The following is a 27,184-nucleotide window of genomic DNA, read 5'->3' on the forward strand; positions in this document are numbered from 1 at the left end:
TATCGATAGAAGTGGTCCCTGAGTTTGTCCACCATCAATCATTTTGGTCATTTTGTGAAAAATCTCCATTAAATAAAAATAAAATAACAAAAATACCCTCAATTTTTGTAAATCATTTTGGCCCATTATTATTAAATTGAGGGAATTTTGTCATTTGTGTTCTTATTTAAAATAATTTTGCACATAATAACCAAAATGATTGATGGTGTATAAATTCAGAGATTACTTCTATCGATTTCAAATTTCAGGGACCAAAATGAGGAGTTATATCAAAATCAGGGACCATTTTAGCTAAAAAGCCGTTTCATAATTATAATGTGTTTGTTTTGTGTATCCAAATAACATTACTCAATTTATATTACTTTTGTACAAATTTGATAAATTAATATGTATTTATGTATCTTGCATAATTAAAAAAAAATTAAAATGAGCGTTTTTATTTTAAAGGTTAATGAATGAGCATTGAAAATGAGAATGTGAAAGTAAAAGAGTCTCACATCCATGAAATGAGTAACTTTGTAAGGGCTGTATAAGAGGTTGAGCTACTTACTATATTGCCAATTGATTTTATGGTGGAACTTCAACTTTTTTCATATTATTCGAGTAGATTAGCCCACGCGTAAAGTTCAAAATGTCACAACTGCACCATGCCAAAGCTAGCCCACTCTTATATACGTGTTGTTGCAAGTTTACAACCTATTTAGAGTGCGAAAATAATTGAATGGTTCAATGAATTCCACCCCAATAATATATGGATGTTGCAGTATAAAATGTTTTTTTTTCTTTTCTTTTTAACAAATGATATTATATATCTACACTAAAGAGGTAAGGAGGGGTAAATCATCAAACTGGACCAGTCATAATAATGTGATTCAAATTCTCATTTAGCGATAATCGAACTTAAAACATCTTTTATAAGTGCAGAAAAATACTACTAGATTGTAGTATTAAGTAGCACTGACCCTTATAATATTTAGATGTATAGAAGTGATTATTCTTCGACAGAGAAACACAAGTGATTATTCTTCGACAGAGACACTTTAGAGTTTAGAGTTGTCATTGCATATTTGTATTATGCTGTTCTGTCTTCCTAGGTAATAAGTCATGTGAGGAGAGAAATTAATAATACAGCAGCGTATCAAGCTATACATGTACCGTTACACTTTGTTTTTTGGTTATCTGATTAGGAGGACAAACATGGGGCAAAAAGTTCAAGCATAAAAAAGAAAGGAAATTGCAGGCGTTTTGTGACTAAGAAGCCATTTGCAAAATTCATTGTTCTTGGACCCTATATTTTATTTGGCTTCATCACTTTCTATTTTGTTATAATAATCTAAATATAATATTGGAGAGGGCAAGTATAGAGAGATTTTTCAGTTTGATCGGAACACGGAGTGGTACATCATGTGTCATTATACAAATGGTGGGATATGTGTGCTAAAAAGTTAATAACTTAAATATAAAAAAAGTTCACCACTTATATAAAAATACGTGGTGTACCACTCGTATTCGGTTACAATGAAAAATTTCTCCAAGTATCATTCTTAATTTTTTAATCATTCGTTTCAACGGTAATAGATACAAATTTATTAAATCATTGAGCGTCTATTTGGAAAACAGTTCTTTCCCATCATAGATTATAATAGGGTAATGTTATCCACACACTCATTTTTACTTTTCACAGACTACTCTTAAATTTTGGCCGTAGGATCGAATAAATTGAAGAATATTTATGAACTAAATTTAACAAAGTTGTGTGAGAGATAAAAAATAGTGTATGAATAACACTATCCTTATAATATATATGGTAATTTGCCACCAAAAATCTTCCTTGTTTAATCAGATTTATATCCTAATTAAGACTTAATTTCTTACACTATTCAAGGAATCCATATTTCTCATACAATCCCCCTCTTTTACATTCGTTGTCTTCCCCACGACCAACTATACAACTTCGTTATTTTTAGCCCAACTCATTGTTCTTAAGGAAAAATAAAACCCAACTCATGTTTTAATTTCCTCGTTTTATACCGTCTTTTATGTAAACCTTCTGAGAAAATTTTCTATATACTTAGAACACTAAAACCCACTTTCTATGTACTTAGGAATTAAGATTTATTGCTAATTAATGATGACGGTCCTTGTTAATCTTACTTGTAATTTCATTTTTAGGTTAATTTAATGCTCTATGATCTTTCATGTTAACAAATAAAAAAAAAAACTAGTGTGACGAGATCAATTTAAGAAGAAATTTTTAGTTGTGACGGGAACACGAATAATATATCACGTGTTGTTATGTAAGTGGTAGAAAATTTAAAATTTTAAGTTAGTAAAATCTCTTCAATTTAAGAATCTTTTAAAGAGAGAGAGAGAGAGAGCAGCCCCAATAGTTCTTTGAAGCTTGCAAATTAGATTTAAATGCCTCCTCCTCCTCTCTTTCTCCCTCTTTAAGGTTACCACATTTTTCGTTTGTATAATTTCAAAAACCAATCAATCAAAACACTTATCATTTTCCAAAACTCTCTCCCAAAAAAATGAAGACTACGCAGCAGCAACACCACCCACCATCTTCCTTTCCAAAGCACTTCTTCAATGCCCAAATCCACCTCCATAAAATCATCTCAAATTTTCTAATCTTTGCTTTCGGTGTAGCCCTAGGCGCTTCCCTCAACATCTACCTCAAAGATTTTCCCTTCCAACTTTATTCAACACAAAACAAATACTCTCATTTGTCAACAAATAATCCACCATCTTCTTCTCCACCACCACAATCTCTCAACATCCCAACAAATCAAACAAAAGCCAAAACCTCGGCTGCCGGCCCGGCACCACCAATAGGGTTGAAAGAATATACAAAGTCGCCGAATATCTTGCATGAAATGGACGACGATGAGCTGCTGTGGAGAGCTTCGTTGGTGCCGCGGCGGCGGGGTTTGCCGTTTAAACGGACTCCGAAAGTTGCATTCATGTTTTTGACGAGAGGGCGGCTGGCATTGGCTCCTCTTTGGGAAATGTTCTTCAAAGGGCATGAAGGGTTGTACTCCATATATGTTCATGCCAATCCGGGTTTCAATGACACCATGCCTGAAAACTCGGTTTTTTATGGCAGGAGGGTCCCGAGTAAGGTCAGTTTATCATATTACAATCCTAATTTCTCTTGATTAATTTTGATCAAGTTACAAGTGTTTTTATCTAATTTACAGAAAAAAGTGGAAAGATATGTGATTAACTTGTAGTAGTTCTAAGCAATGCTGACTTTGCGTGAATACATATATAGCAAATTGAATTACGCCACACCAATATTTAGAACTTTACTTTTGATTCGTTAAAAAATATAATTTAAATGATGTAAACTTTCAAAGCCAACGTCTGGATGTTCTGGTTAACTGATGGTAGGGAGTCAATGCGTTATGCTAGCTTCATTAATTTGTATGTACGCAATATGTTCTTTTTTTTTTGTTACAATGATATTCTACCTTGAAGCGGAATTGTTTGAGTTAAGTCGTACAATGAATTATTTATAATTAGGTCTATATTTGAAACCTCTTGTTTATAAGCTACATATGAAGCATAAAAAGTCATTAGACAGGAGTACTACACAATATTGCTTTAATTCAGATATTCGAATTTTCTCCGCAATCAAAGTTGTACAAGAAAGTAGTTGTTTTTTTCCTTCTTTTTCCTATTTCAGTGAAGTTTTGCAAAACTATTTTAATTTTCTAAATTTTTATATTTATATTTTACAGTAGATTCTAATTAATTAATTCTTTTCATATTCATTAGTTCGCCATTTTTAGACACCACCTTTGGGAGAACTTGTAAACTCGAATTGATTTTACTTGAGATTTTGAGGCCATTATCTGTATATGGAAAAGCCATCAGCCTTGCCTCATAACACGCCTCATACAGTGGAGAACTTCATGCCCATGTTTCCTTTTCAATTCTATCTTTTTGGTCTGTAGTGTTGTTGCATTACTTAAATATTCATTCTGCATAACAAGTCTTTGGAAGACCAAATCATCATTTGTTTATGAGCCTATGTATTTGTGTGATTCTGCATTCTGGCAGGTTTGTCCATAAAAAGCAAGCTTCTCTTAATTACTCAACCTTTTCTTCAGAAGTTACTTATATTTTTTCAAGGAACTGAGTTATAATATCGATAGTTGGCATTCTTTTCCATACATTATGTTTATGGAATGAGATGTATAATACCTAAGTTCCATAATATATAAATTTCAAAACTTAATTCACTTTATAACATATAGTATGGAGTCTAAGCAGATCTTTTCATTCTTATAATAATTGGCATTACTGTTACATGTGTTGAGAAAAAATTAGACATAAGAACATGGGTAAACAAATGAGTTTTGAAGTCGTGGAGGCATGAACAAATAACAAATGAATTTTGGGAAATTATTTGGTGGGTGATTTATTTTTTTGGTCAAAATAATCCTTACACATGAGTACTTTATAGGTACCAAAATGTCACACACCACATATTTTTCCAAAGTCTGTTAATTTACATTTTAATTTCCCTTAATTAATTTTCTTCTAATTTTTACATTTCATAAAAATATTAATAAATTTGGCATATGGATTGAGTGGTGGACTCAATTTTGTTGCATATGCATTGCTTGGATTCTACTCTTTTTGTAACTCCCTAGAAGACCTTAATTTCCAAATTCCTTTCGTATTGTTTGTCTCTTTCTCATGCATGCTCATCGTATCAAAGTGAAGAAAGTAAGCAAAAGTGGCCATTAGTTTCTTTCTTTATGTAGTTAGCAAGTAACAAAAAGTAAGTATATGGCAAAGTGGCACATATCAAATTCCAGAAAGAGCCAACTTAGCTAGGGTAGCCAGTCCCTTTTAACAAACGTAACATATTAGCATAACATTTCATATTTTTTTCCCAATATCGAATGTCGAACATATTTGGTTATGACCATGCTTTCAATTGGTATTAGCGACTTTCTAGTGTTGAATGTCGAACATGTTAAGTATCAGACTGTCAATTTCTATCAGTTATGTGCATAAGAATTTAATAATGTAGCACGACAAATTGTAACAAAGAACATTTTGTTTAGTTTAATAATGATCGACTACTAACTCCAATTGTTAATGCGTGCAGAATGTGACATGGGGTGAACCTAACATGGTGAAAGCAGAGCGTCGCCTATTAGCCAATGCTTTGCTTGACTTCTCCAACCAACGTTTCGTGCTCCTCTCAGAGTCATGCATACCACTATTTAACTTCAATGTAGTCTACAGTTATCTCATGGACTCAAACCAAATATTCGTGGAGGCCTACGATCTTCCCGGCCCAGTCGGTCGCGAACGGTACAGGCACAAAATGAGACCTCAAATCACTCTCGACCAGTGGCGGAAGGGCTCACAGTGGTTCGAAGTGGACCGTGAGATCGCAACCGAGGTGGTTTCCGATGAAAAGTACTTCCCTGTGTTCACAAAGTATTGCACCCCCTCATGCTACTCCGATGAGCACTACTTGCCCACATATGTAAGCATCAAGTTTTGGAAGAAGAATTCTAACAGGACGTTGACTTGGGTTGACTGGTCCAAGGGTGGGCCCCATCCATCTAAGTTTATGAGAACAGATGTAACGATTGATTTCTTGAAGAAGCTGAGACATGGAAGCAAGTGTGAGTACAATGGGAAGCGAACCAATATTTGCTATTTGTTTGCAAGGAAGTTCTTGCCAAACTCTTTGGATAGGCTGCTGAGGTTTGCTCCAAAGATCATGAAATTCAATTGATTTTTAGGGTTTAGATGTTTTTTTTTCTTTGCTCATCATTCATTTATTAGTAAACTAAAAAGGCTTATGGTTGTTTTTGTCATTAGCTTTGGAGTTCTTTTTGCGGGTTTTTTTTCCTTTACTTGTTGGGATAATTGAAAGTGTATAAGTTAATTTTTCAAGATAATTGTGATAGTGTGATATTTGTGACATCCGTTTTTTTGTTTTCTATACCGTAAACTACTTAATAGCCTGATTTAAACATATATCGCACAACTCTCCAAATAAAGAGAAACTTACTGATACTCTTCAGGATATGACTTTTTAAGGCAATGATAAAATGATATGTGTTAAAATCAATCTTGTAAAATTGAGTAATTGAAGTCCTAGATGAAGCGTTAAAAGTTAATAAGCCCTTAATAACAATATCTAATAGAGTAGGGTAGGAACAACGTTATCTATTTAGCATTATCCACGAACGTAGTCGAGGACATATTTACCAAGCCCTCCTCGCATGTGGCTCAACGCGGATTCTGTTCAAAACTTGACAGACCCTGACAGGCCCAGTCTGCACGTGAAATACGAGTTGGGTTGCTTAAGCTGGCAAATTACAAAAATAAGTAGATGAAGCCCAAATCATGTGGTGAAGATTCTACATAATTATGAAGGGCTACTGAATAATGTAAATATTCAATCGTAAAGAAAAGAGAAAAAGTATTGTATATTCAGTCAAACTCAGTACCTTTTTCCTTTCTTTTTTTTATCAGAGTCAAACGCAGTACTTACGGTGAGGAATTAGCTTGGTTCTTTCAGCAAACTTTCCTCCGACATTTCGTGTTGGGATATTCTTGGCTTGTTGTATGTAAGAATTCATGTTCCACGACAGACAAATCAGAGTTTAAAGCTTGTGTGAGATCATATAAGTCTAATATGTACACAATACATATTGAGTGATGTGAGAGCAGATGGATTATAAAGAAATTTGATGTTCTATTATAAAATCAATTAGGTTTTTTTTTTTCCATCAATATGAGAATCTTTTACCTTCACATCCTCACATGTATCCTTAAGTATGATGAATTTTCAAACCAAACACGTGGACGGCACGAATTGAGTGATATAGAGTATGTGTGACCGTTCGGCTTCATACATGGGCTAACTTGCTCTAATGCCTTGAAGAAAACTGAAGTTCCACGAGAAAACTAATTGGCAATATGAGGAGTTACCCAACCTCTTATTAGACATTGCAAGATTTTTCCTTTCACCAATGTGTGATTTGTTTACCTTCACATCCTCACATACTGTTGGGCTCAACACATGTGATCGCGTACTATGAAAGCATGAGAGAAGTTAGAGTTTCACTATAAAATCAATTGACAATATAAAAATTAACTTATTTAATTGTTTTGTTCAACAAACTTAATTTATTATAGGTGCATAAAAAATCACTTAATTCCCTGATGTAGATTCACTCTCAACATCCAAAAGCTCTGAAACTTTGGTCACCTAACTAAGCAGAGATAAAGCTCCCTCTAACTGGCAAAGGAGCAATACGTGTCTCTTTCCTTTATTGTGCTTGTAGTTATAAGTTTATGGTATAGTCGTTAATTAATCAAATCATTACAATTTAGAGGCCCTGCATAGAAATGAATTAGAACCTTCTGAGAAATGTAGTTATTGACCACAAGTAACATTGATGTACTTGTAGTACACGGTATCTGGGACCCGAATATTTCCACATATAAGTTATTTTTAAATTTGTGCCGTGATATAGACATATATGTTATCGCATAAATGCAATGTTAATTTGATATATATTGTAAGTCAATTTTTTGAGAACTGAAGTGTTTGAGGTTTGGTAATTGTTTGATATGGTGCCAAAGTTCTAGTGATCATATTCATTTGTCTCTTTATTTGCTAAATGACGTTACACGTGCACGTAAATGAGCAGCGTTTAAACTAGTTTGATATCGATTTACATTGTTGATTAATTCTCTAACAACCTAATTAAAATTTCCAATCGTAGAGATTTTCTAACACGTAAATCTGATGGTTGATATGGTTTGACGGTGAACCCTTCCATCACGATGCATGCATCTTAACCGTGAGACTTTGTGATGAGTAGGACCAGATAAAGAAGACCGATACCAAATAACGACAGACAGAAGGGGTTGGTTTTAATATGAAGCAAATTATAGAAGTTGACGTCAAAGTCGATCGTCATGCGTGGCTAAACCTAGGTCACCTTGTTTCTCTCCTACCTAGCTGCTTCCCTTTGCCATTCCACGAAACTTCATTTTGTTATATTATTTAATTTAGTTTACTAACCCATCAAATGTTCCTCATTCTTTATGTATATATTTACCTTGTATATATATAAAGCTAGCCATGGCTGCATGACAATCCCTAAACCCTCAATACTAATCATCTTCGTCAATCACCCTCAATACTAATCATCTTCATCAATCACTCTGTCTCTCTCTCTCTTTCGGTGTAATTCTTTGGAGTTATATATTTTGGAGAAATGGCCGCCAAAAGGTTTTTTAATGATGCAGAATCCGACCAAGATCAGCCAGATGACAACCGGAAAAGACCTAGGCCTTCTTTTGCTTCGTAGGTCCCCTAACCTTAATTATCAACTCTATATATACATGCAAATACTTTGCTTTCTTCTTTCGTTGTTATATTCTTTATCTTTTATTTTATGCAAATCTAGAAATGGAATAAAATGTTTTCTCATCATAAATATTTTTGAACTGCTTTTGATTCTTGACAGTGTAATCGGGGAAGTGGTTTTGGTGAACTCCATGCAAAACCTTTTCGCATCCCTAGAGCCTTTGCTTAGAAGAGTGGTACGTAAACCCTAGCTATATATACATATTTTCTCTTGCAAATCCTGCTTAATGATATATTATGTAGCAATGTTTTATATTACCGTTTTGTCAATCAGTTTTATAGTGAAACATCAATTTTCTTTAATTATATTAACATTTTCTTAATTAAAACAATCTATAATTAAATTGAATTTTTTCAGGTGAGTGAAGAGGTGGACCATGTTCTAAGACGGTGCTCATCACTGCGCTCATTGACAAGGCAACCTTCACTGAGAATCAAAACCTTAGAACAATCCAGCTTACAACTTGTCTTCGCTAAGAGCCTCTCACTCCCAATCTTCACAGCAAGCAAGATATCCGATGAAGACAACAACCCAATTAAAATCTTGGTCGTGGACAAAAGTAGTGGAGCTAATCAAATGGTGCCAATTAATCTTCCCAATCCAATCAAAGTCGAAATCGTTGTTCTCGATGGGGACTTCCCCACCGGAGACCGCGCCAATTGGACCAACGAAGAATTTGACAACAACGTCTTGAGGGAGAGAACCGGCAAGAGGCCATTGCTCACGGGCGAAGTAAACGTGACGGCGAGAGATGGGTTTGCTACGGTTGGGGAGATCGAGTTTACAGATAATTCGAGCTGGATTAGGAGCAGAAAGTTTAGGCTTGGAGCAAGAGTGGCTCCAGGCACAGGCTATCAAGGTGCCAGGATCCGTGAGGCCATGACCGATGCTTTCGTTGTTAAAGATCATCGCGGAGAATGTAAGTATTATATGCATGATCTTCATACTTTCTTTCTTCTCATAAACCGCTAGAACTTTTTCATGATCATTACCAAATCATTGTTACTACTTATTATTAACTAATATTGTTATTGTGAACCGATCTTTTTGTAAAACAAATTCATAGTTTCTAGCCTTTTACATACATGAATCTGTATGTCACATAAGTTTTTTAGAGGAGAAAAATTGTTGCGTCACCGCATTTATTGTTTCACCTAATCACCTGAAGAGTATTGTAAATTTAAATGAACATCGATTCCAAGGCTTATTCTTTCATTTTATAGAGGTGCTCATCTTTAAGTGGAGTCAACCCATACAAGCACAAAGCAATAACATTCACTTGTTACATACTTTGATCATCTTATAAATATTTTGCTTTTTCTCAAGGATTTGCGAGGAAAGATCATGTTCATACCTAGCGATAACACCATTAGTTTTAGAAATATTTGATCATCTTATAAATATTTTGCTTTTTCTCAAGTAAATATTTGAGTCTGAATTTGGCATATTCATTAGTTTTAGAAGAAGTGATCGTGTTCATGATCAGCCTATGGCTCGAATTAAATTAATATTTTTTTTGTCCAATTTGGTTTAAAAAAATACTTGTCTGGCCTGCATGACTCTGGGTCAACGGATTTGAGTGTCTTCTGGTCAATGGTATTGGAAGTGAACCAATCATGAATGTTCAAGTCAAGTCAATGTTCATGCATGTTAAACGAATAATAGAGATTTACTTTGATACTTAATTTGTCTTTTTACTAATGTTTATAATTGTTGAAATGCAAAATGAAGCAAAAAATCCAGTTATGAAATAGTAGTTGAGTCAATTTTGTACGTTTTAAGTTAGAGGAATTTTTTTTTTAAGTGTCACAATCACATTGTCGCATAGTATTATCAATTTTCCCATGTCAACATATAACTAAGTAAGTTTTGATGTGAAGTGTACAAGAAGCATCACCCACCAATGTTGGAAGATGAAGTTTGGCGCCTGGAGAAGATTGGGAAGGATGGAGCTTTTCACAAGAAGCTAGCCTCAGAGAAAATTCACACAGTACAAGACTTCTTGAAGTTGTTTGTTGTTGACCGGTCAAAGCTAAGAAGGGTACATATAAATACTTTCATACATACAATTATTTATAAACTTAATGCTTATGCTAAATAACTGGCTAATTAATATCAATTTATTCCAAATGCTGTTTTTAAACCAGATTTTAGGAGTTGGAATGTCAGAAAAAATGTGGGAAGTGACAGTAAAGCACGCTAGAACCTGTGTGATGAGTAACAAAATGTTCATATTACGCGGTTCTCATTTCTTGATTTTCCTAAATCCTATATGTCAAGTGTTGAGGGCTGTGGTTAATGGCCAAAATTTCCCCATTCGAGACCTCAGCAATATCAATAGGGTATGAACTAATTCATTTAATCAATCAATTGCCATTGTGCTTTTTAAAAAAATATTATTATTAAACCTAACTTGTGTTCTTCAATTTTCTCTTAAACTTTGCAGACCTACATTGAGAATTTAGCAAGGGAAGCCTATGTAAACTGGAATTCGTTGGAAGTGGTTGATGGAGTGTTGAATGAGACTGCTTTATTGACACAAGGTAAAGTAATGTTTTTGAAAACTAAATTCTAATTGAATACACTTTATCTTCAGAATCTCTTTGCCCGTAACATACTCTATGGTTGGATAGTTTCAACCGCATTGACCAACTTAAAAAACCACTTACATACGCTTTACGTCAAATTATTCCTTAAAACACTCGCACCATCCTACTAATTGCATTCAACTATACATCAATTAAGGAGCTGATAATATACAATATATATATGCTCTATATTTCATGATACCAATAGGGTTCAATGTTTAATTAACAGGTGATCATGTAGTGGAGCAATATCCGAACCATCATCCTCATGCAATGGTGAGAGCATTCGATCAACAAAATGGACACCTGGGCGCAGCCGATCATCATCATAAATCTGTCAATGTCGGATACCAACCAAGCAGCATCGACTTTGAGTGCACTGCTACCACTACTGGTACTAGTGAGAATACTTGGCAGATAAATACACCACCGTATCTATTCAGCCCACTGCTGGAAAGTATCAAGTGTAGCATCTCCGACTCCTCGTCAGATGGCGATCTAACGTCTCAAGGCCTTTGACTAGCTATCTAATGGGAGTTCATGAAGGGTTGGTTGAGAATCAATGTCATTTGTAGGTGAATTAAGTGTGTGAGGTTGGTGAAGTAAGTGGAGGTTGTAGGTGAAGTAGGTGGATGTTGTAGGTGAAGTAAGTGTGTGGTGTAGCTTTCATTTGGTTTGCTATAAATACCCAAGTCCCCAAGCATTGTATATCATCCAAGGAAAAACAAAGCCTAGAGCTAAATAAGAAAAACTTTGCTAATTAGTTTGTTTTGTGAGCTTTCTTTAAGAGTGTGCTCTATTTTCTTCTTCTTGGGATCATTAGAGTTATCTTGGATACTCTTCTTATTCAACAATTGGTATCTAGAGCGAAGTCGGTCAGGGATCGTTCTTGGTAGAGCATTGGTTGTAAAGTCTCTTGAAATTCCGAGTATGCTCTGTGGTTGCAGTTTTGACTGATCTTCCACATCAGAAAAAAATTTCTTGAGATTATTGCTGGGGTCATCACAAACCTTGAGAGGGAGCTTCTTTGTGTCGAGAGTAGTGTATTACTCTGCACGGTAGTCACTCAAGCTTGTTCGGTGTAGTCAAAGTCTTGCCGATACGATGGGTGATCTTCAAGTTGTTGGAGGAATCAAGAAGCTCAACAATCAAAACTATAACACGTGGGCAACGTGTATAGAGTCTTACCTTCAAGGTCAAGACTTGTGGGACGTTGTTGGTGGTAGTGAAGCTACACAACCGGCAGCAGAAAATGCTAACGGCGTCTTGCGGAAGTGGAAAATTAAAGCAGGCAAATCAATGTTTGCTTTAAAGACCACAATAGAAGAAGAAATGTTGGAGCACATTTGGGATGCTAAAACACCAAAGGAAGCATGGGACACTTTTGTTACACTCTTTTCGAAGAGGAACGATACAAAATTGCAACTTCTCGAGAATGAGCTGCTATCGATGGTACAACGCGACATGACGATTGCCCAGTACTTTCACAAGGTGAAGTCAATATGCCGCGAAATTTCAGAATTAGATCCAACAGCTCCTATTGGGGAAACCAGGATGAAGAGAATAATTATCCATGGTTTGAGACCCGAATATCGAGGGTTCATTGCCGCTATACAAGGATGGCCGACACAACCATCGCTTGTTGAGTTTGAAAATTTGCTTGCAAGTCAATAAGCTATGGCCAAGCAAATTGGAGGAGTCTCACTGAAGAGTGAAGAGGAAGCGCTCTACACCAAAAGTAAAGGCAGCTTTAAGCAGCGTGCTGGTGGTGGATCTAAAAGAAATGGTGACAAGGAAAAAGGTCATCAAGGAGGAGGGAGTTCTCGGCCAGGGGGAGCTCCGAAGTATCACGGCAACCGTGGTCAGTCCCAGAATAATAAAAGATTTGAGGGCAAGTGTTACAATTGTGGAAAGAATGGCCACATGGCGAAGGATTGCTGGTTCAAAAGGCCTGCAGAAAGTAACGTCGCCAACTCAGAGAAGAAAATTGAAGATGATTGGGATGTCGTTGCGTCTCTAGCTGTGGAGGAAGAATGGGACGCAGAAGCATCATCTTGTTGGTGCTCAGAAAATGAGGCGTCACCTGACCCAAAAGAGTTTGAAGATACGTTGCAAGGGAAACTGGGAGACCAAGCTGCCCAAATCCAATCAAGTCCAGATGAGCCTGAAGATTTGCTTACTGGAGACGATGTCGACCAAGAAGTACCTAAAAGTCCTTGGCAAACAGGTGTGTACCAACAACCACAAGAAGTTAGACTTAGTAGAGTAGAAGTATCAACTCCACAATCACAACTAAGAAGGTCAACAAGAGTACGAAAGCCAAATCCTAAATATGATAATGCTGCCATAACTGATGGAGCACCAAAAGAACCTGAGGTGTTTAAAGAAGCATCACAGAGTTCTGAATGGATAAGAGCTATGGAAGAAGAAATCACTGCGCTTAAGCAGAATCAGACTTGGGATTTGGTGCCAAAGCCAAGGGATGTGAAACCCATATCCTGCAAATGGGTGTACAAGATAAAGCGTCATCCTGATGGTTCAGTTGAAAGGTACAAGGCTCGGTTGGTGGCTCGAGGCTTCTCAAGGTATGTGTGGGTCTTCTTTATGAAAGAAAAATCTGACACATTCTCAAAGTTTAAAGAGTTCAGAGAGTTAGCCGAAGGAGAAGTGGGAAAGAAGATCTGTTGCCTGCATTGAAAACATTGAAGTTCCACCATGAAAACATTGAAGTTCAAGGTCAAGACTTGTGGGAGGTTGTCGGTGGTACCATGAAAACATTGAAGTTCCACCATAAACTCAATTTGTAATATGGGGAGTAGCTTTACTTATAAGCACATACAAAATTCATTTGTTTCCCAATGTAAAATTCATACCATCAACATTGTTCTTTGACTCTCATCCATTTTATTATATTTAAAGGTCCTAAATGTAAAGATGTGCTTGAAATTATTACCCAAAACGAACAACCGACTAGATTAAAATTATGATTCGGGGTTCTATTTCCACCGATCTCCTTTTCTCCAAACAACTAATAATTTAACCAACTAACTTTATCGTTTATCCCTTTATCCCGTTGAGTTGAGCTATGGACCGTTACTTCCCACTTTTGCAATCACTTTTTGGCTGCTCCTTATGTAGTGCCCCGTTGTGTTTTGGGCTATCTTTTAGCTTTATCTGTCCAAAAAGTAATAATAAGTGAAAAAAAATACAGTTTAACCTTTTTGTAAATTAGAAATTAAATACACTAAATTTTCTCTAATGAACATCAAAAGTAAAATTAAAGTTAGACAAGAATAAAAGCCATTAGATTCCAACGAAGTTAAATAATTTAATGTTTATGTTCAGATGTATAATTTAAATGTGTACTTGTGATGTGCATTGAAAAATCTAAAAATAATAACTTTTTAACGTAAAAATACTTTAAGAACTATTGGAAAAGAGAAAAAAAACCCTCGTTAATTTCACTTGTCATATTATAATTGATTCTTCGTGTGAAACTTGTTTAGTGTCTTTTTCTCATTACAAAGTAATGTGAACTCTATGGAAGTTTTACATAGCTCCCACTTTTGAAAAGCTAAAGACATCAACTAGAATTTGTACCCGCACGTTGCTACATGGTTAAAAATTATATGAAAAATTATACAACTACAATATTCAAAAACAATGTTAGTCAAAAATTGAGTTACGCAACCAATGCAATTTATACACAACCTCATCATGAATGAAACAAATTTAAATGTCTAAAGAGAATTCTATTTTTTTCAAAGTAGAAAGGGGAAGATAATTGTTTACTTAAAAATTGGAGTAACTGACACACCCCGACCCAGAAAGTCTACTTGGACCCTGAATCGAGCTGTGCTGGCCAACACCTGGAAGGTGACGAAGCCATAAAATGTGATAGTGCATAAAAAGTGAATAAATTTGAATCTAAAAGTGTCCAAATACCAGAGTGCGCTACGAGTGGGAGCGAACCCATTTCACACGCGATGTCAGAGCATAAGTAAGGTACAGTAATGTGGGTAAGAATCATACCCTCAAAAATATCCATCAATACTAAGATTCGCCATAGATTCTTGTCAATACAAACTCAGCAGCTAAAACCTGGAGGGCACCAAACAGAAGGTGTGAGTAAGCAATAAAATCAAGCTTCCCAAAGTTATTACCTCTAAAAAAGTAATGCCCCTAAATGTAAAACCCGTATCGTTTTCCATAAGACACTACAACATATATACATATATCCAAACCATACTCGGAAATGACCAAAACCACGGTTTGCCATCACATCCACCATACATTAATAAGTAGGCCAAATGAACTAAATCAATACAAAGTGATATATCAGTCAGAGTCAGCTAAAATGACATGTACAACTTATCCGTATCTCATCAATCCTGGCTAGCATATAAGTCGGAGTCACCTATAATGACCTGTACGACTTATCCATATCTCATCAATCCTGGCTAGCATATAAGTCGGAGTCACCTATAGTGACCTGTACGACTTATCCATATCTCGTCAATCCTGGCTAGCCAATAGCTCAATAAGTATACCTGCACACGAGTCGGAACCACCTAAAGTGGTCTGTACGACAGGACTGGGTGTAAATAAATACGGTCAAGTGCTACGATCACGTGAAGACTGAGCGAATAATCGCGGGTCACCTACGAGTCGGAACCACCTAAAGTGGTCTGTACGACAGGACTGTGCCCTGGCCACGGGCGGGAGCACTAACACCGAGGTGCAGGTTTATGAGCTCTCAATGCATCTCAAAATAACATGTGCAACTCATGGCAACCAGTACGACCGTATCGAAGTTGCCTAACTCATAACTGTAGTCATGCTATAACGCAATCGATTCAACTAGTACCATAAACTCACCTGAACTTACCTGGATGTCCTGAGTTTACCTTTGCACTTGAAAGCATTCCCAATAATTATATGCAAGTAATATACATATGGATATATCATGATGCAATCTACTACTCAACCATGTCGTAGCATTTTCAATTATAAACAATATAGTGTGAAGTGTACAATCAATAACGCCTTACTCCCAAACTACTTATTTTCAAGGATAATTATTCATGACAACCCAATTAACACTAATTTAACTAACTAATTCATAAAACTAAAACTTGCCTTAACCAATTTCCTTCGCATTACTCAATTTCCCAAGCAAGGCTTTTGTCTCAAATATTTTATGGCTGCATCTAACGTCTCGTTAGACTGCCTACGTACCTTAAACAGGGATCAAGCCATTCGTAGTTCACATAGTACTTCAAGCATTCACAATAATTATATATGAAAGTAATATGCCTAATCAATTTAAAGGTGTCGATAGAACTCTCAATAATATGTACGATAAAAAGGAAAAGATGCACTCACCTGGAGTCCATGCTATGATTCTCTAGCGCACGCATCGAGGCGTCCTAAATGATTGGTCCCTGTGACCAATTATCAAATCACATCTCAGAACTCTTATCCGTAGAATATGTAATTCATATAAAATACAACCTCAACGACATTCTAAAATAGTTTGAGACCCATTGACCACAAGTCAACCGTCGATCAAAGATCGACGATAGGATTTATAACCCTGTATAACTTGACCCGGAAGATCCGCATATCAGATTTCTAATCCGCTACTCCCCACGATCCACAATATGTTTCTAGAATAACATATTAAGATTTCATTACGATCCAACGGTCAGATCTTCGCCAATTGCCTAAAACAAGTGGCCGTGAACATTTATTTTACTAACTTACAAATCCAATTCAGGAAGATCTGTAAGTCGGATTCCCAATCCATAGATTCCTATGATCTTTAAATATTACGTATTATAATGTATCAAATTTTGGTGACGATCCAACGGTCGGATCATCGATTCACGTTTTTATCAAGTAACGTATCGTAATGAATTTAGGTTCCAACTATCAACCTACGTCATTCAAATGAAAAAACTAAATTCAAGACATTTAACATAGCCTAAAAATAGCATTGGCGGCCCACTGGCCACGCGCCGCCGCGGGTGGCGGTAGGCCGCCCCGGCTCGCCGGAAAATCCAACTATTTCCAAAAATTCTCAAACTTCACAGAAATGAAGATCTCAGTAAGTGGAGCAACTTTCATACCTTCCACAAAGTCCAAAAGTGGACGGAAGATGGTCAATTTTTCCCACGAAGCCGGCGGGTGCCTAAAACTTCCCGACGTCGATTCGTCGTCTACGGTGGTCCAACGGGGTCAAGGTTGGTTGGGTTTTGCTCCTGGGATGATGGGCTACAAAGTCCAAGTGGTGGTATCGGCCATCGCTTTGCCGATTTGCCGGAAAATCGAAAAGGGTGGCCGGAGCACCATTGATTTTCGTCAACTTTCGTGGCCTCAAACCTCCACATCTCATGGTTAATCAAGGTGGTTCTTGGGTGGGTTTTGTAGAGAGGAATGAGAGCTTCAAGATGGTGGTGGTGGCATCGAAAAACTCCACCGGAGTTGGCCGGAATCGGCCTTGGAAGATGGACTCGCGGTGGTGCGGGTATGGGTACACGAGAAGCTTTCCTCCTTTTTTTTTTTTTTCTTCTTCTTCTTCTCCATTTCTGATTGGGCTTCCCCCACAAAGTGGGGATTTAATTTAAATAAACCCTAACATTGAATAACCAATTTCGAACGTCCGTAACTATACCGTTATAATCCGGACTCGCAAACAGCTTTCGCCTATACGTTCGTACCAATGAGTACTACGAGGATATGCTAAAAGAATAAGTCCCACATCTCTCAAGTCGATGGTCAACGGAAGTCAAAGTCCTTGCCTCTAGGGCAATTTCGTAAATTCATGCTTTTAAAATAAAATAAAAACGTAAAATTTGGAACGGGTTGTTACAATCTACCCACCTTAAGAAAATTTCGTCCTCGAAATTTAAAATCATCATTCCAATGTAGAATACTCAAATTTAAAGAGATATGTATGTAAATACATACATGAGGAAGACATCAAGTTATAGCAACTACATAAAAGAAGATGACATTCCGTCATGATCAGAGTGTAGTGACTTTTCTTTCATGCTTCCAAATTCCTACTATCCTCTCAAAAACGTATTCAAAGCGTAATGCACTTCGAAATTAAGCATATAATATTTTTGGGTTAAGCCCAAACAACCATTAACGAATTAAATAAGTAAATACAAATATTAACGTAGAATAATCTACTGTTGTTTACTTGATTAACAACCCAACGAATAAGTTATTAATATTACGGTATGCACCCCACAAAACCGACAATTCGCTGTTGTCTTGATAAGCAAGTAACGATTCCCAAGGGTGTAATATTACCATCTTGCCCCTCAATGGGAAGTACACATACCAGCCTCGATCGTACTCATTCACTACCTTCTAAGGCAACATCGTCAATAACATAAATTTTCTACATCACAATCTCAATCAAATATTTGTTCACAATAATCTACTGTAAATCACAAGCTGCACATACAATATTTGTATTATATTTCGAAGAATACCATACTCCTAAACAGGAATGTAACCTTAGTTACCCATAATTCTAACAAAAGTATGCATCCATTAAATATGCGCTATGCGTGAAATCTCCATATATCAACTCCAATGATACCATAGTTAACTCGAAATTGTAACCGTAGTTACAAGTGACTAGAATGGATATAAGGATATACTGCAACCATGCTACTGGTGGGACAAACAAGATGTAACTCGTCTACAAAGGTCTGAGTAACTCATTTCAACTAATCGTTAATCTAGGGATAGAAATGCAATAATGAACAACTTCTAATACTCAAAACCTTCATAACGACTTCCAAAGGCTTGGAAGTGAAACATGTAACACGATGAAATATAAATACACCAAGATGATAATCTTGTCAGGTTTCTATTTGTTGAATTTGTATAGAAGTCTAGGAGTAGTTTTCTCAAGAAGTCATCGTCCTCTGGACGCAATTAGAAAATTGTAGTTGCCCAAGAAAGTTTGAACTCTATATCCTCAATATCCCCACAACATTAATCAAAAGCGGGGTGCATCTAGGGTGATGATTCATTTAGAACACATCAACGGGAGCCTCGATTTTATCTCTTTCCTACTTCCACATTTGATCACGTCACAAAGAGAATTTCTAGATCACATCCCCCGAAGAGGTTGACTACATCTCACTTCTATCTTAGTGGTCTTAACAAGTGTCTTGTTGTTGAAATTTCAACACCCATTTTCAGGAAATAACTATTGCCAATACTTCAATTTTTAGAGCAAGAAGAATATTGTTTTCTACTTAAGTAAACAACCACCAATTGGAACATCATATAAGCGTATCATTGGTTTAGCATCATGATTAATGAATTTCACATTCTTTTTTACATATACCACGTATCTCGAACTGCGCATATAAAAAGATACTTCCTAACTCCATTCATACAAAATGATTAAAATTATTTGAACCATTTCTTGATAGATTACAGGTAACTCTACATCAATACTCATATTTCCCAACTAAATAGAATAGGACATGCAGGGACTGTGCGAGAGTAGATACACGATCGTGCACTCATAGATGCTAATCTAATTCTACTATTGCCTCTGACAGAACTTAGCTTGTTCCAAAAAGTAAACGTAATAAAAAGTTCTAAGATCAATGAAGATTTGGGCACACTTTTCTACATAAAAGTCACAATCAATATTCCAATAAAATTAGAAATTGTTAATTCTAGGTCATAAGTATGATGGTTCATCTTTAGCAGTTCTACCACCGAGAAACATAAGCGTTAACATACTAAGAAAGTCTGAATCCGAATTGACTTGTCACATCAATCGACAATCACTATGCATCATCAAAATCTCCACCGAGAAGTGTCATCTAGCCTTCGAAATAAGGTGATGACTGTTGACTTTAGGTCAATGAATAAGATGGTTCGTTTCAAACGATTCTAATCGTGAAAAATAAAAGCAATACTCCGTCATGTTGCCATACCAACTTAACAATGTGGTGGTATCCGCGGTAAGATTTTTGGGATATGACGCCAAAAGTATACGTCCTCGAATTTACAGTACTACTAACCAACTCTACGACACGAACTAAAAGGTCTTCACAGTTTCCTCGACACTCATAACAATCTAACAGTGAGATATCATCCCGCATTTCGATTTTAATGTCTACCTATGGAAGTGATCGAGAGGTGGTTAGTCAAAGGGTTTTCGTTTACATAGATAAGTGATAGGGTAAAAACAACAATCATGAGTTTACCGTCCTATTACAAAGCTTATTTCTAAGCTTCCACGATCCTAATTTATTCGACTCAAGCGAAGTAGTTCATTGATCCTAGGAGGATTTGATTATTGCTTTTCGGATTTCTACAACTCCCAGGATACGACAACTTACATTCGCAAGCCTATTCTCACCCATTTAATAAGTACAACTACAAAAGCAAAAATCTGGGAATAGCATTGATTGAAAAATCTCAATGCTAGAAAAACCTTGCTTAAGATCTACTTTCAAAAAGACTTCGTCGACAGTCGATCTTCCTACTAAAGATCCAACATGAACACAAGTATGCTTGAAGATATTAGTGCTAATAGGGACCGAACAATAATTATCCCTCAGATGATCTTCCGCGAAATATTACTAAGAAATCAAGACTAACTAAGATTTCCAATCTTTAAAGAATGAATACTAACGGCGGTAGGACAATGATAGAATTATTTGGTAATATCTCTGGCGATACACGATTATCAAAACATTTACTTAGGCCATCAACTTGCCTCACTTTTATACCTTTCCTCCACAAGGAAAATCTTCGTTTTAATTCTAAGGAAAAGCTTCAGGCCATGGGTCTCCCATACGATCAGGTGTTAAGAATTTCAATGAAGTTAGTGAAAGATACCGATCTGATGGGTATTTGGACCACCTTGGATGACTCACAGAAGCCAGATTTCATTAAAGTGTTTATGGAGAGCCTTTGAGATTTTAGTATTTGTGGTTTTAGTATGGGGAACTTTATCAACTTCTAAGTGTTTTCATTATTACTTTAGCAAGACATTATTTGTTTTTTAAGTCAGGACGAATGTTTGATTTCAGATATTTCATGTTTAAGTTATGCATATTTCATTTTCTTTGTTTAAGTTCTAAATGTTTAAACCCTAAAATGTTTACGATATGCATGATCATTAAACTTATATATTTTTCAACATTTGTCATGTGCTTTTATGTGGTTTGCCTTGTTCCTGCAATGGGGAATATTTAGAGGGGTGTCCTTCTAAACAAGGTCAATTCTAATGTTTGTAGAACCTAAACTCCCTGAACAACAACCCACAATTGAAAGGACCAAAATTAGGGACTAAAAATTGAATTGGGGTGTGGGTTTTGCAATTTGCACAATAAAATTTGATGGGTTTGTGGTGAAAATTCGAATGGAGGTGTAGAAAACGGGAAAAATTACAAATTTTAAAAGGGTTTGCATGTGAAACACAACATATACCTATTAAAATTTGGACCAAGAAAAACAAATAATGGATAATAGTGTTCAAATTTGAACAACTTATTTAAAAAAAAAAAAAAAAGAAGAGTTATGTCCCGTTCCGCCCATAAAATTGTACCAAACAACAGCGGAACATGGGTATTTTAGTCATTTTAATCTTTTGGTTCCGTTCCGTCCATGTACTACCAAACGCAAGACGGAACAACCGTCTTGTTTCGTCCTGCGCGTACCAAACATAACACAGAACATCTGTTCCGTCCCGTCCAGTCCCGTTCCGTCCCGTCCCGTCCCGTCCCGTCTGCGTACCAAATGCTACCTCAACGTTTCATAATCTTGATTTTTTTCATGACGACTTGCACGTTCAAAAGTAAGGGGTCCAGAAAACCTTAAAGAAGTTAAAAAAAAAAAAAAGGTTATGCCCTCCCATATCATATAATGAAACAAACAGAAGAATGAATTCAACAGTAGGGTTTAGAGAATTTAATTGAGGATGATTACACCTATAACCTTGATACACAAACAGTCTAAGAACTAAGTTAACACCTGCAATCTCAGGAGGTCCTAGTTTACTTTTAAATTCTACCTAGCATGCATACCACATTACACTTCATGTGCGGCCTAAAATAGTAAAAAATATCAAAAATTGTGAAAACAAACACTAATTTTTTAGAGATTCAACTGATACAAATTAGAAACACCTCAATTCGCTTGCCTTCATTATTCACTTTATATCTCAATAATAATTACTAAACAGTTTTTAATATTAAACGTTCCGCAATCAAAAGGATTAAACACTTCAATCATTACTAATAGTCATTTCAACCAAATTCATGATTGCAAGATCCTTACTATAGTATGTCTTGACAACAGATTCAATGATCATATTATTCTCGACCTGAAATGACACTAATTTCACAAAATCAAACTGCATGCTGTTTATAAAATGACATCAACCACATATATGCCATCTTTTCTCATTGCAGTATCTATCATATCATGTTTTCCACAATCATTGGTAAAAAATATAAAGCCTAGTGAAGCCAATAAGTAGGGACTGTCACGGCAAAGATGAATTTTCTAAGAAAAATGAAAGGGATATGTCATAAACATGACTTAACGCTTTAGAAGTCAAAGAAATTAGATTAATTGATGGAAAAGAGACCAAGCTTTTAGCTTGAGGACAGTGGTGACATTATCTATTTCACAATAGGTCTTTCCAGTTTTGTCCCAATCATGTATATAAAATCATCTAAATATACAAGACTTTCAGTTTACATGCATCCCAAATTTTGGTTCCAACATCACAATAATTTTGGAATTCAGGTTCCAACATCCTAGAAATAAATAAACGGTAAAAAAAAGGAAAAAAAAAAAAGCAGAGAGAGAGTGAGGAATAATGCATACCAAGGAAGAGAAAAAGCTGGAACGGATCAAGGTGGTTGGGAATTGAAATGAATTGGTATCTGGGTCTGTTATTTTTGCTTGAAGTTTTAGTAATTTGTGTGCACCATTCATTTGTATTTATAGTAATCACCTGCACAAATCTCAATCACCTTACAATCCATCACTATTCACATATAGTTCATACAAAATGACACATTGTGACCTCTCTTTGACCAGCAACAGTTTTCCAAAGTGAAATCAACTATTACCATTGTTAATTATCAATCCGTTTGGCCAATTCATTGAATACACTACACCAAAAATTTCACAATTCATTGAATTTACATATAATTGGGAGATGTACAAAAAGAAAGGCATCGGCAGAAATTAACACCATAATAATTCGACTATGAAAAATCTAGAGACCATGTTAACAAAATTTAATCATATTAAGAGACATACACTTTCGGTTCCAAAACAAATTTTCCTAAGCAAATTAAATGCAGAAGAAACGGGATAAAAGAATTATCCCGAAAGTACAGGAAATGGTTCTATTTTTATAGGAAGCAAATCGCAGATAAACAAATTTAAATTAAAACATGGCAATTGAAAACCCCAACAAGGAAAACCAAATGGCTTTTCGAATTCGATTTTTTTTTTTTTTTTTTTTTGGAGTTTGACCGTTGTGATTTATAGTTTTTGAAGAGTGAATTGGAAAAATTTCTACTAGGTTGGTCTTTTTCAGCAGGAAAGTGAGAGAGAGAAGTCGAGATCAGAGAGCAAGAGAAGGCAAGCTTTGGCAACATAAGGGTTTATGGGAGAGATCGAAATGGATGGAAGGCTTCTTCAGTAGAGAAGGAAAGCATGTGAAAGAGTGAGAGATGAGAGAAGACTGGAAAGTGAAGGAGAGTCAGAGGAAAAGTCGAGAAGGAGTCGAAACAGAGCCCTTCGACGATGATCGGAAAAATGGGGAATGACAAAGAGAAGCTGAAGCGATGATCAACACGTGGAGAGCATTCGGGCGGAAAAAAAAAATCAAACAACATCGCTACATGAAAACTCTTCGCTGAAAATCATTAAAAAGGAATAAGTGTAATATTGTTAGGGTAATGCTTAAAAAATCAAAGTTTTAAATTAAATTTTATAAATTAAAAACTGTAGATGTTAATAATCAGATTATTTTCAGTATTGATTAACATGCTTATTTAAAAAAAATAAAAATAAAAATATTTTTAAAACTTTAAATTTTAACAAAAAATATCATCCTATAACTTTATTTAATAATAAAAACATAAAAAACCTAACTACGCGTGCAATTGCACAACGTTTTTTCCCAGATTTTGTTTGGTTTGGTGTGCTGGTTCTTTTTCCCAGCTTATGTATTTGCTTCCATGGAGTTTTCTTATCCATTTAAAATGTAAGTAAAACTAATGAAAAGAATTTGAAAACTTTGAGTTTTAACGATAAGGACAATGTAAAGGATAAAGTGAATAGTACAAGGATTGACTTTTTAGTGTAAAAATGTGATTTTTTGTTACAATGAACAGTAGTATAAGCTTTTCGTTGAGACTTCCTAAAATGTCTGCCACACCTTTTTAAAAAAAATATTTATGTGGAGTGATTGATGGCAGGAGAAAGGGGATTCATAAAAAAAACACTTGTCGAGAAGGGGTTTTTTTGGAAGAAAACAAAATAGCATTCTTAGAGGTACCGTTTGGTACGTAGATGGGACGGGACGGAAGAAAATGGGACAAGACGGGACGGAATAGGGGTTTCGTGTTATGTTTGGTACACACAAGATGGAACAGGACAGTTGTTCCGTTTTGCGTTTGGTACGCGTTGGACAGAACGGAATCAAAAGATTAAATGACTAATTTACCCATGTTCTGTCTATTGTTTGGTACAATGTTTATGCATGGGACGGGACGAGACATTTTTTTTTTTTTTTTTGAACTTGTTCATATTTGAACACATAACAATACCATGATTAGTTTTTGGAGATTGCAAAAGAAGCAAAACAAAAAACAATGGCAAAGAATTTAGAGAGAGAAAGTGAATGACTAAATATTGTATTCCTTGAACAATGAATGAATTACAAAGAGAGAGAGGTTTTTGTTATTTATACAAGTATTCTTTGCTTCACTCATAAGCTACTAACCAACTAACTTATATCCCTACAATCCCAACAGACCTAATGTGTTGCAACAACATACATGGAGACCTATAAAATGAAAAGCAAAAAGCATTGGTAAGTAATAATAAAACAAAAAAACTACACAAATCACAATCAGAAAGTCTGCTTCTATTTCTCTTTCAAACCAGTTCTCGAAAGCTCTTTCATATTGCCTAAAGAACAATGGTAATATGGTCTGTTGATTCACATAGCCTTCAAAAAAGAAGCCATCGTACTCTTGATTGGGAGATATAGCAGCAAAAAAGGAATCTCGGAAATACACAGGTGCCTATTGAGCGCGAGCATTGTATAATGATTGAAGCCAATCATTTCTCCGCCATTCCATGATGCACCATTCATTCGACATCAATCACTTCAACATCCATACTAAACCCACTGTGTAATGCTAAAGAATACAATTCCTATCTTTCAAGCCAATAAAATAGCAGTGCACCATGTGTTATCTACTGATACAACAGCTCTTAAATTGTTGAGTTGTTAACACGATTAGAAATCTTCTGCAGGAATTCCAGTACCATGTCAGCCTAATAGTCATTCCCAGAAACAGTCAGATAGTTAAAGCCTCTCAAAAGTCACATGCAACTTTCACTATATTCTCAATGAATGCAACAAATTTTTCAAACACAAACAAAAACAATAAGACTATTACCTGCAATTGTACATTGTAGCCGTCAATGGTTCAAATAACTAGTTAAGGCAAATAAATGTATAGTCTACGAGTTCAAGTCATATAATCTCACTAAACATGCAACTTTCACAAGATTTCTCAATTCATTCAGGCAATTTTTCAAACACAAAGCAAACAAACAGAGGGGGAGGCTTAGGATTATACCTGCAGCGGACCCATCAGGCGGGTGAGATGGAGTAGCCATAAGCATCGGCTTCAGAGCCACAACCGAAGGCACAGAGACTGGGCTTCCACTGGCATTGTAAGTGTGCATCATGCTCAACAAACTCTTCGAAGCCTACAAAAAACAGAAACAAACCTAAATCATCAAGAAATCCTTCAGACTGATTTCGAACAAATTATCGGGAAAAACCAAGTGGGTACCTCTCGAATCGGCAATTTGGCGATAAGGACAAAGCTTCGGTTCTGAAAAGAAAGTGGGTTACCAAGTAGTTGTTGTCGCAAAGGTATTGGTCGACGATAAAGGCGATTTGAACGGGGGTGACCTTTCCCTTCCCCAACTTCTCAGATTTCTTGCCTTTGGATGGCTTCCCCATTTTCTGAATATTGAGAGATACCGTGGAAAACTAGGGCTCGAATGGAAGCAAGGAGGAAGAACAAGGAGAGGGAGAGGTTGAGATCTGAGGAAAGGACAATGGGAAATGGGCATTTTTGTCTTAAAATGTTATAATTTTGTGTTCTACGAACGTGGAACAAGTCGTTGGGATGAGGTGGAATGAAAATTTAGCCAAAATTCATTCCATGGAACAGCGCGTTCCATTGATTTTGGCGCACCAAACGTGAAATGGAACGCCTTGTTCCATTGTGTTCCATCATGTCCCACGTACCAAACGGTACAAAGAGAACTTGTGGAGTTCATTAACATAATATTAGAAACTCCTAAAAAAACTTTGAGTTGTGAACCATATGAATTTTCAATTACCTCCGGTTCTAATTGGTTCTTTGTTTAATTAGAAAATATAAAAAATTGAAAGAGTTCAATATAAAACACTGAACCAAGAAATAGACACTATGTATGAAATTGGACCAAGAAAGAGACATTATTTATGAAACTGTATCAACTACTATACACTATTTATGAAACTGAACAAAAAATTGGACACTATATATGAAACATGACCAAGAACTAGGCATTATATATGAAAGCGGATCAAGAACTAGGCACTATTTATGAAACTAGATAAAAAAATAAGACACTATTTATGAAACTGTACCAATTACTATACACTATTTATGAAACAGAACCCAATAACTACGCACTATTTACAAAAGTGAACCAAAAACTAGGCACTAGTTATGAATATGGACAATAAATAGTGTAATATCGTTTAGTTTCATAAATAGTATAGTACTGCAGTTTCATAAATAGTATAATACCGTTAAATTTCATAAACAATGTAGTACTGTTTCATAAATAGTG

The 27,184-nt window shown here is 35.8% G+C and overlaps 2 protein-coding genes and 1 long non-coding RNA gene across 5 annotated transcripts; 2 read left to right on the forward strand and 1 right to left on the reverse strand.

Annotated features, from left to right (window-relative positions):
* Positions 1-2,466: 2,466 nt before the first annotated feature.
* Positions 2,467-5,961, forward strand: LOC103939820 (glycosyltransferase BC10-like). The gene is made up of 2 exons (XM_009349934.3): positions 2,467-3,125; positions 5,129-5,961. Exons 1-2 carry the CDS (start codon positions 2,535-2,537, stop codon positions 5,768-5,770), a joined length of 1,233 nt encoding a protein of 410 aa, XP_009348209.2. The 5' UTR covers positions 2,467-2,534; the 3' UTR covers positions 5,771-5,961.
* A 2,100-nt stretch (positions 5,962-8,061) lies between these two features.
* LOC103939014 (protein SAR DEFICIENT 1) lies at positions 8,062-11,690 on the forward strand. Its single transcript, XM_009349069.3, has 7 exons — positions 8,062-8,362; positions 8,526-8,601; positions 8,784-9,345; positions 10,307-10,467; positions 10,574-10,768; positions 10,873-10,969; positions 11,244-11,690. Exons 1-7 carry the CDS (start codon positions 8,274-8,276, stop codon positions 11,531-11,533), a joined length of 1,470 nt encoding a protein of 489 aa, XP_009347344.2. The 5' UTR covers positions 8,062-8,273; the 3' UTR covers positions 11,534-11,690.
* A 13,245-nt stretch (positions 11,691-24,935) lies between these two features.
* LOC103939021 lies at positions 24,936-26,565 on the reverse strand. 3 transcript variants are annotated; one of them, XR_007260251.1, is made up of 3 exons: positions 26,128-26,412; positions 25,909-26,041; positions 24,936-25,600 (listed from the first exon to the last, which is right to left on the reverse strand). It is a non-coding gene; the product is annotated as an uncharacterized LOC103939021 (long non-coding RNA). The 3 variants fall into 3 exon arrangements; XR_007260250.1 differs by having other exon boundaries at positions 24,936-25,573; positions 26,128-26,411; XR_007260249.1 differs by having other exon boundaries at positions 24,936-26,041; positions 26,128-26,565.
* Positions 26,566-27,184: the final 619 nt, after the last annotated feature.

This window comes from the organism of the source record quoted next, unplaced genomic scaffold (assembly GCF_019419815.1).
Source record: "Pyrus x bretschneideri cultivar Hongxiangsu unplaced genomic scaffold, Pyrus_bretschneideri_v1 Contig3, whole genome shotgun sequence".
Lineage (NCBI taxonomy): Eukaryota > Viridiplantae > Streptophyta > Magnoliopsida > Rosales > Rosaceae > Pyrus > Pyrus x bretschneideri.

Bases quoted from the DNA above. Each gene is read 5' to 3' on its own strand.
- LOC103939820 (XM_009349934.3), top strand. From the start codon at position 2,535: ATGAAGACTACGCAGCAGCAACACCACCCACCATCTTCCTTTCCAAAG. The intron at 3,126-5,128 runs GTCAGTTTATCA...TAATGCGTGCAG, and splicing joins GCAGGAGGGTCCCGAGTAAG to AATGTGACATGGGGTGAACC.
- LOC103939014 (XM_009349069.3), top strand. From the start codon at position 8,274: ATGGCCGCCAAAAGGTTTTTTAATGATGCAGAATCCGACCAAGATCAG. The intron at 10,468-10,573 runs GTACATATAAAT...TTTTTAAACCAG, and splicing joins ACCGGTCAAAGCTAAGAAGG to ATTTTAGGAGTTGGAATGTC. The intron at 10,769-10,872 runs GTATGAACTAAT...TAAACTTTGCAG, and splicing joins ACCTCAGCAATATCAATAGG to ACCTACATTGAGAATTTAGC.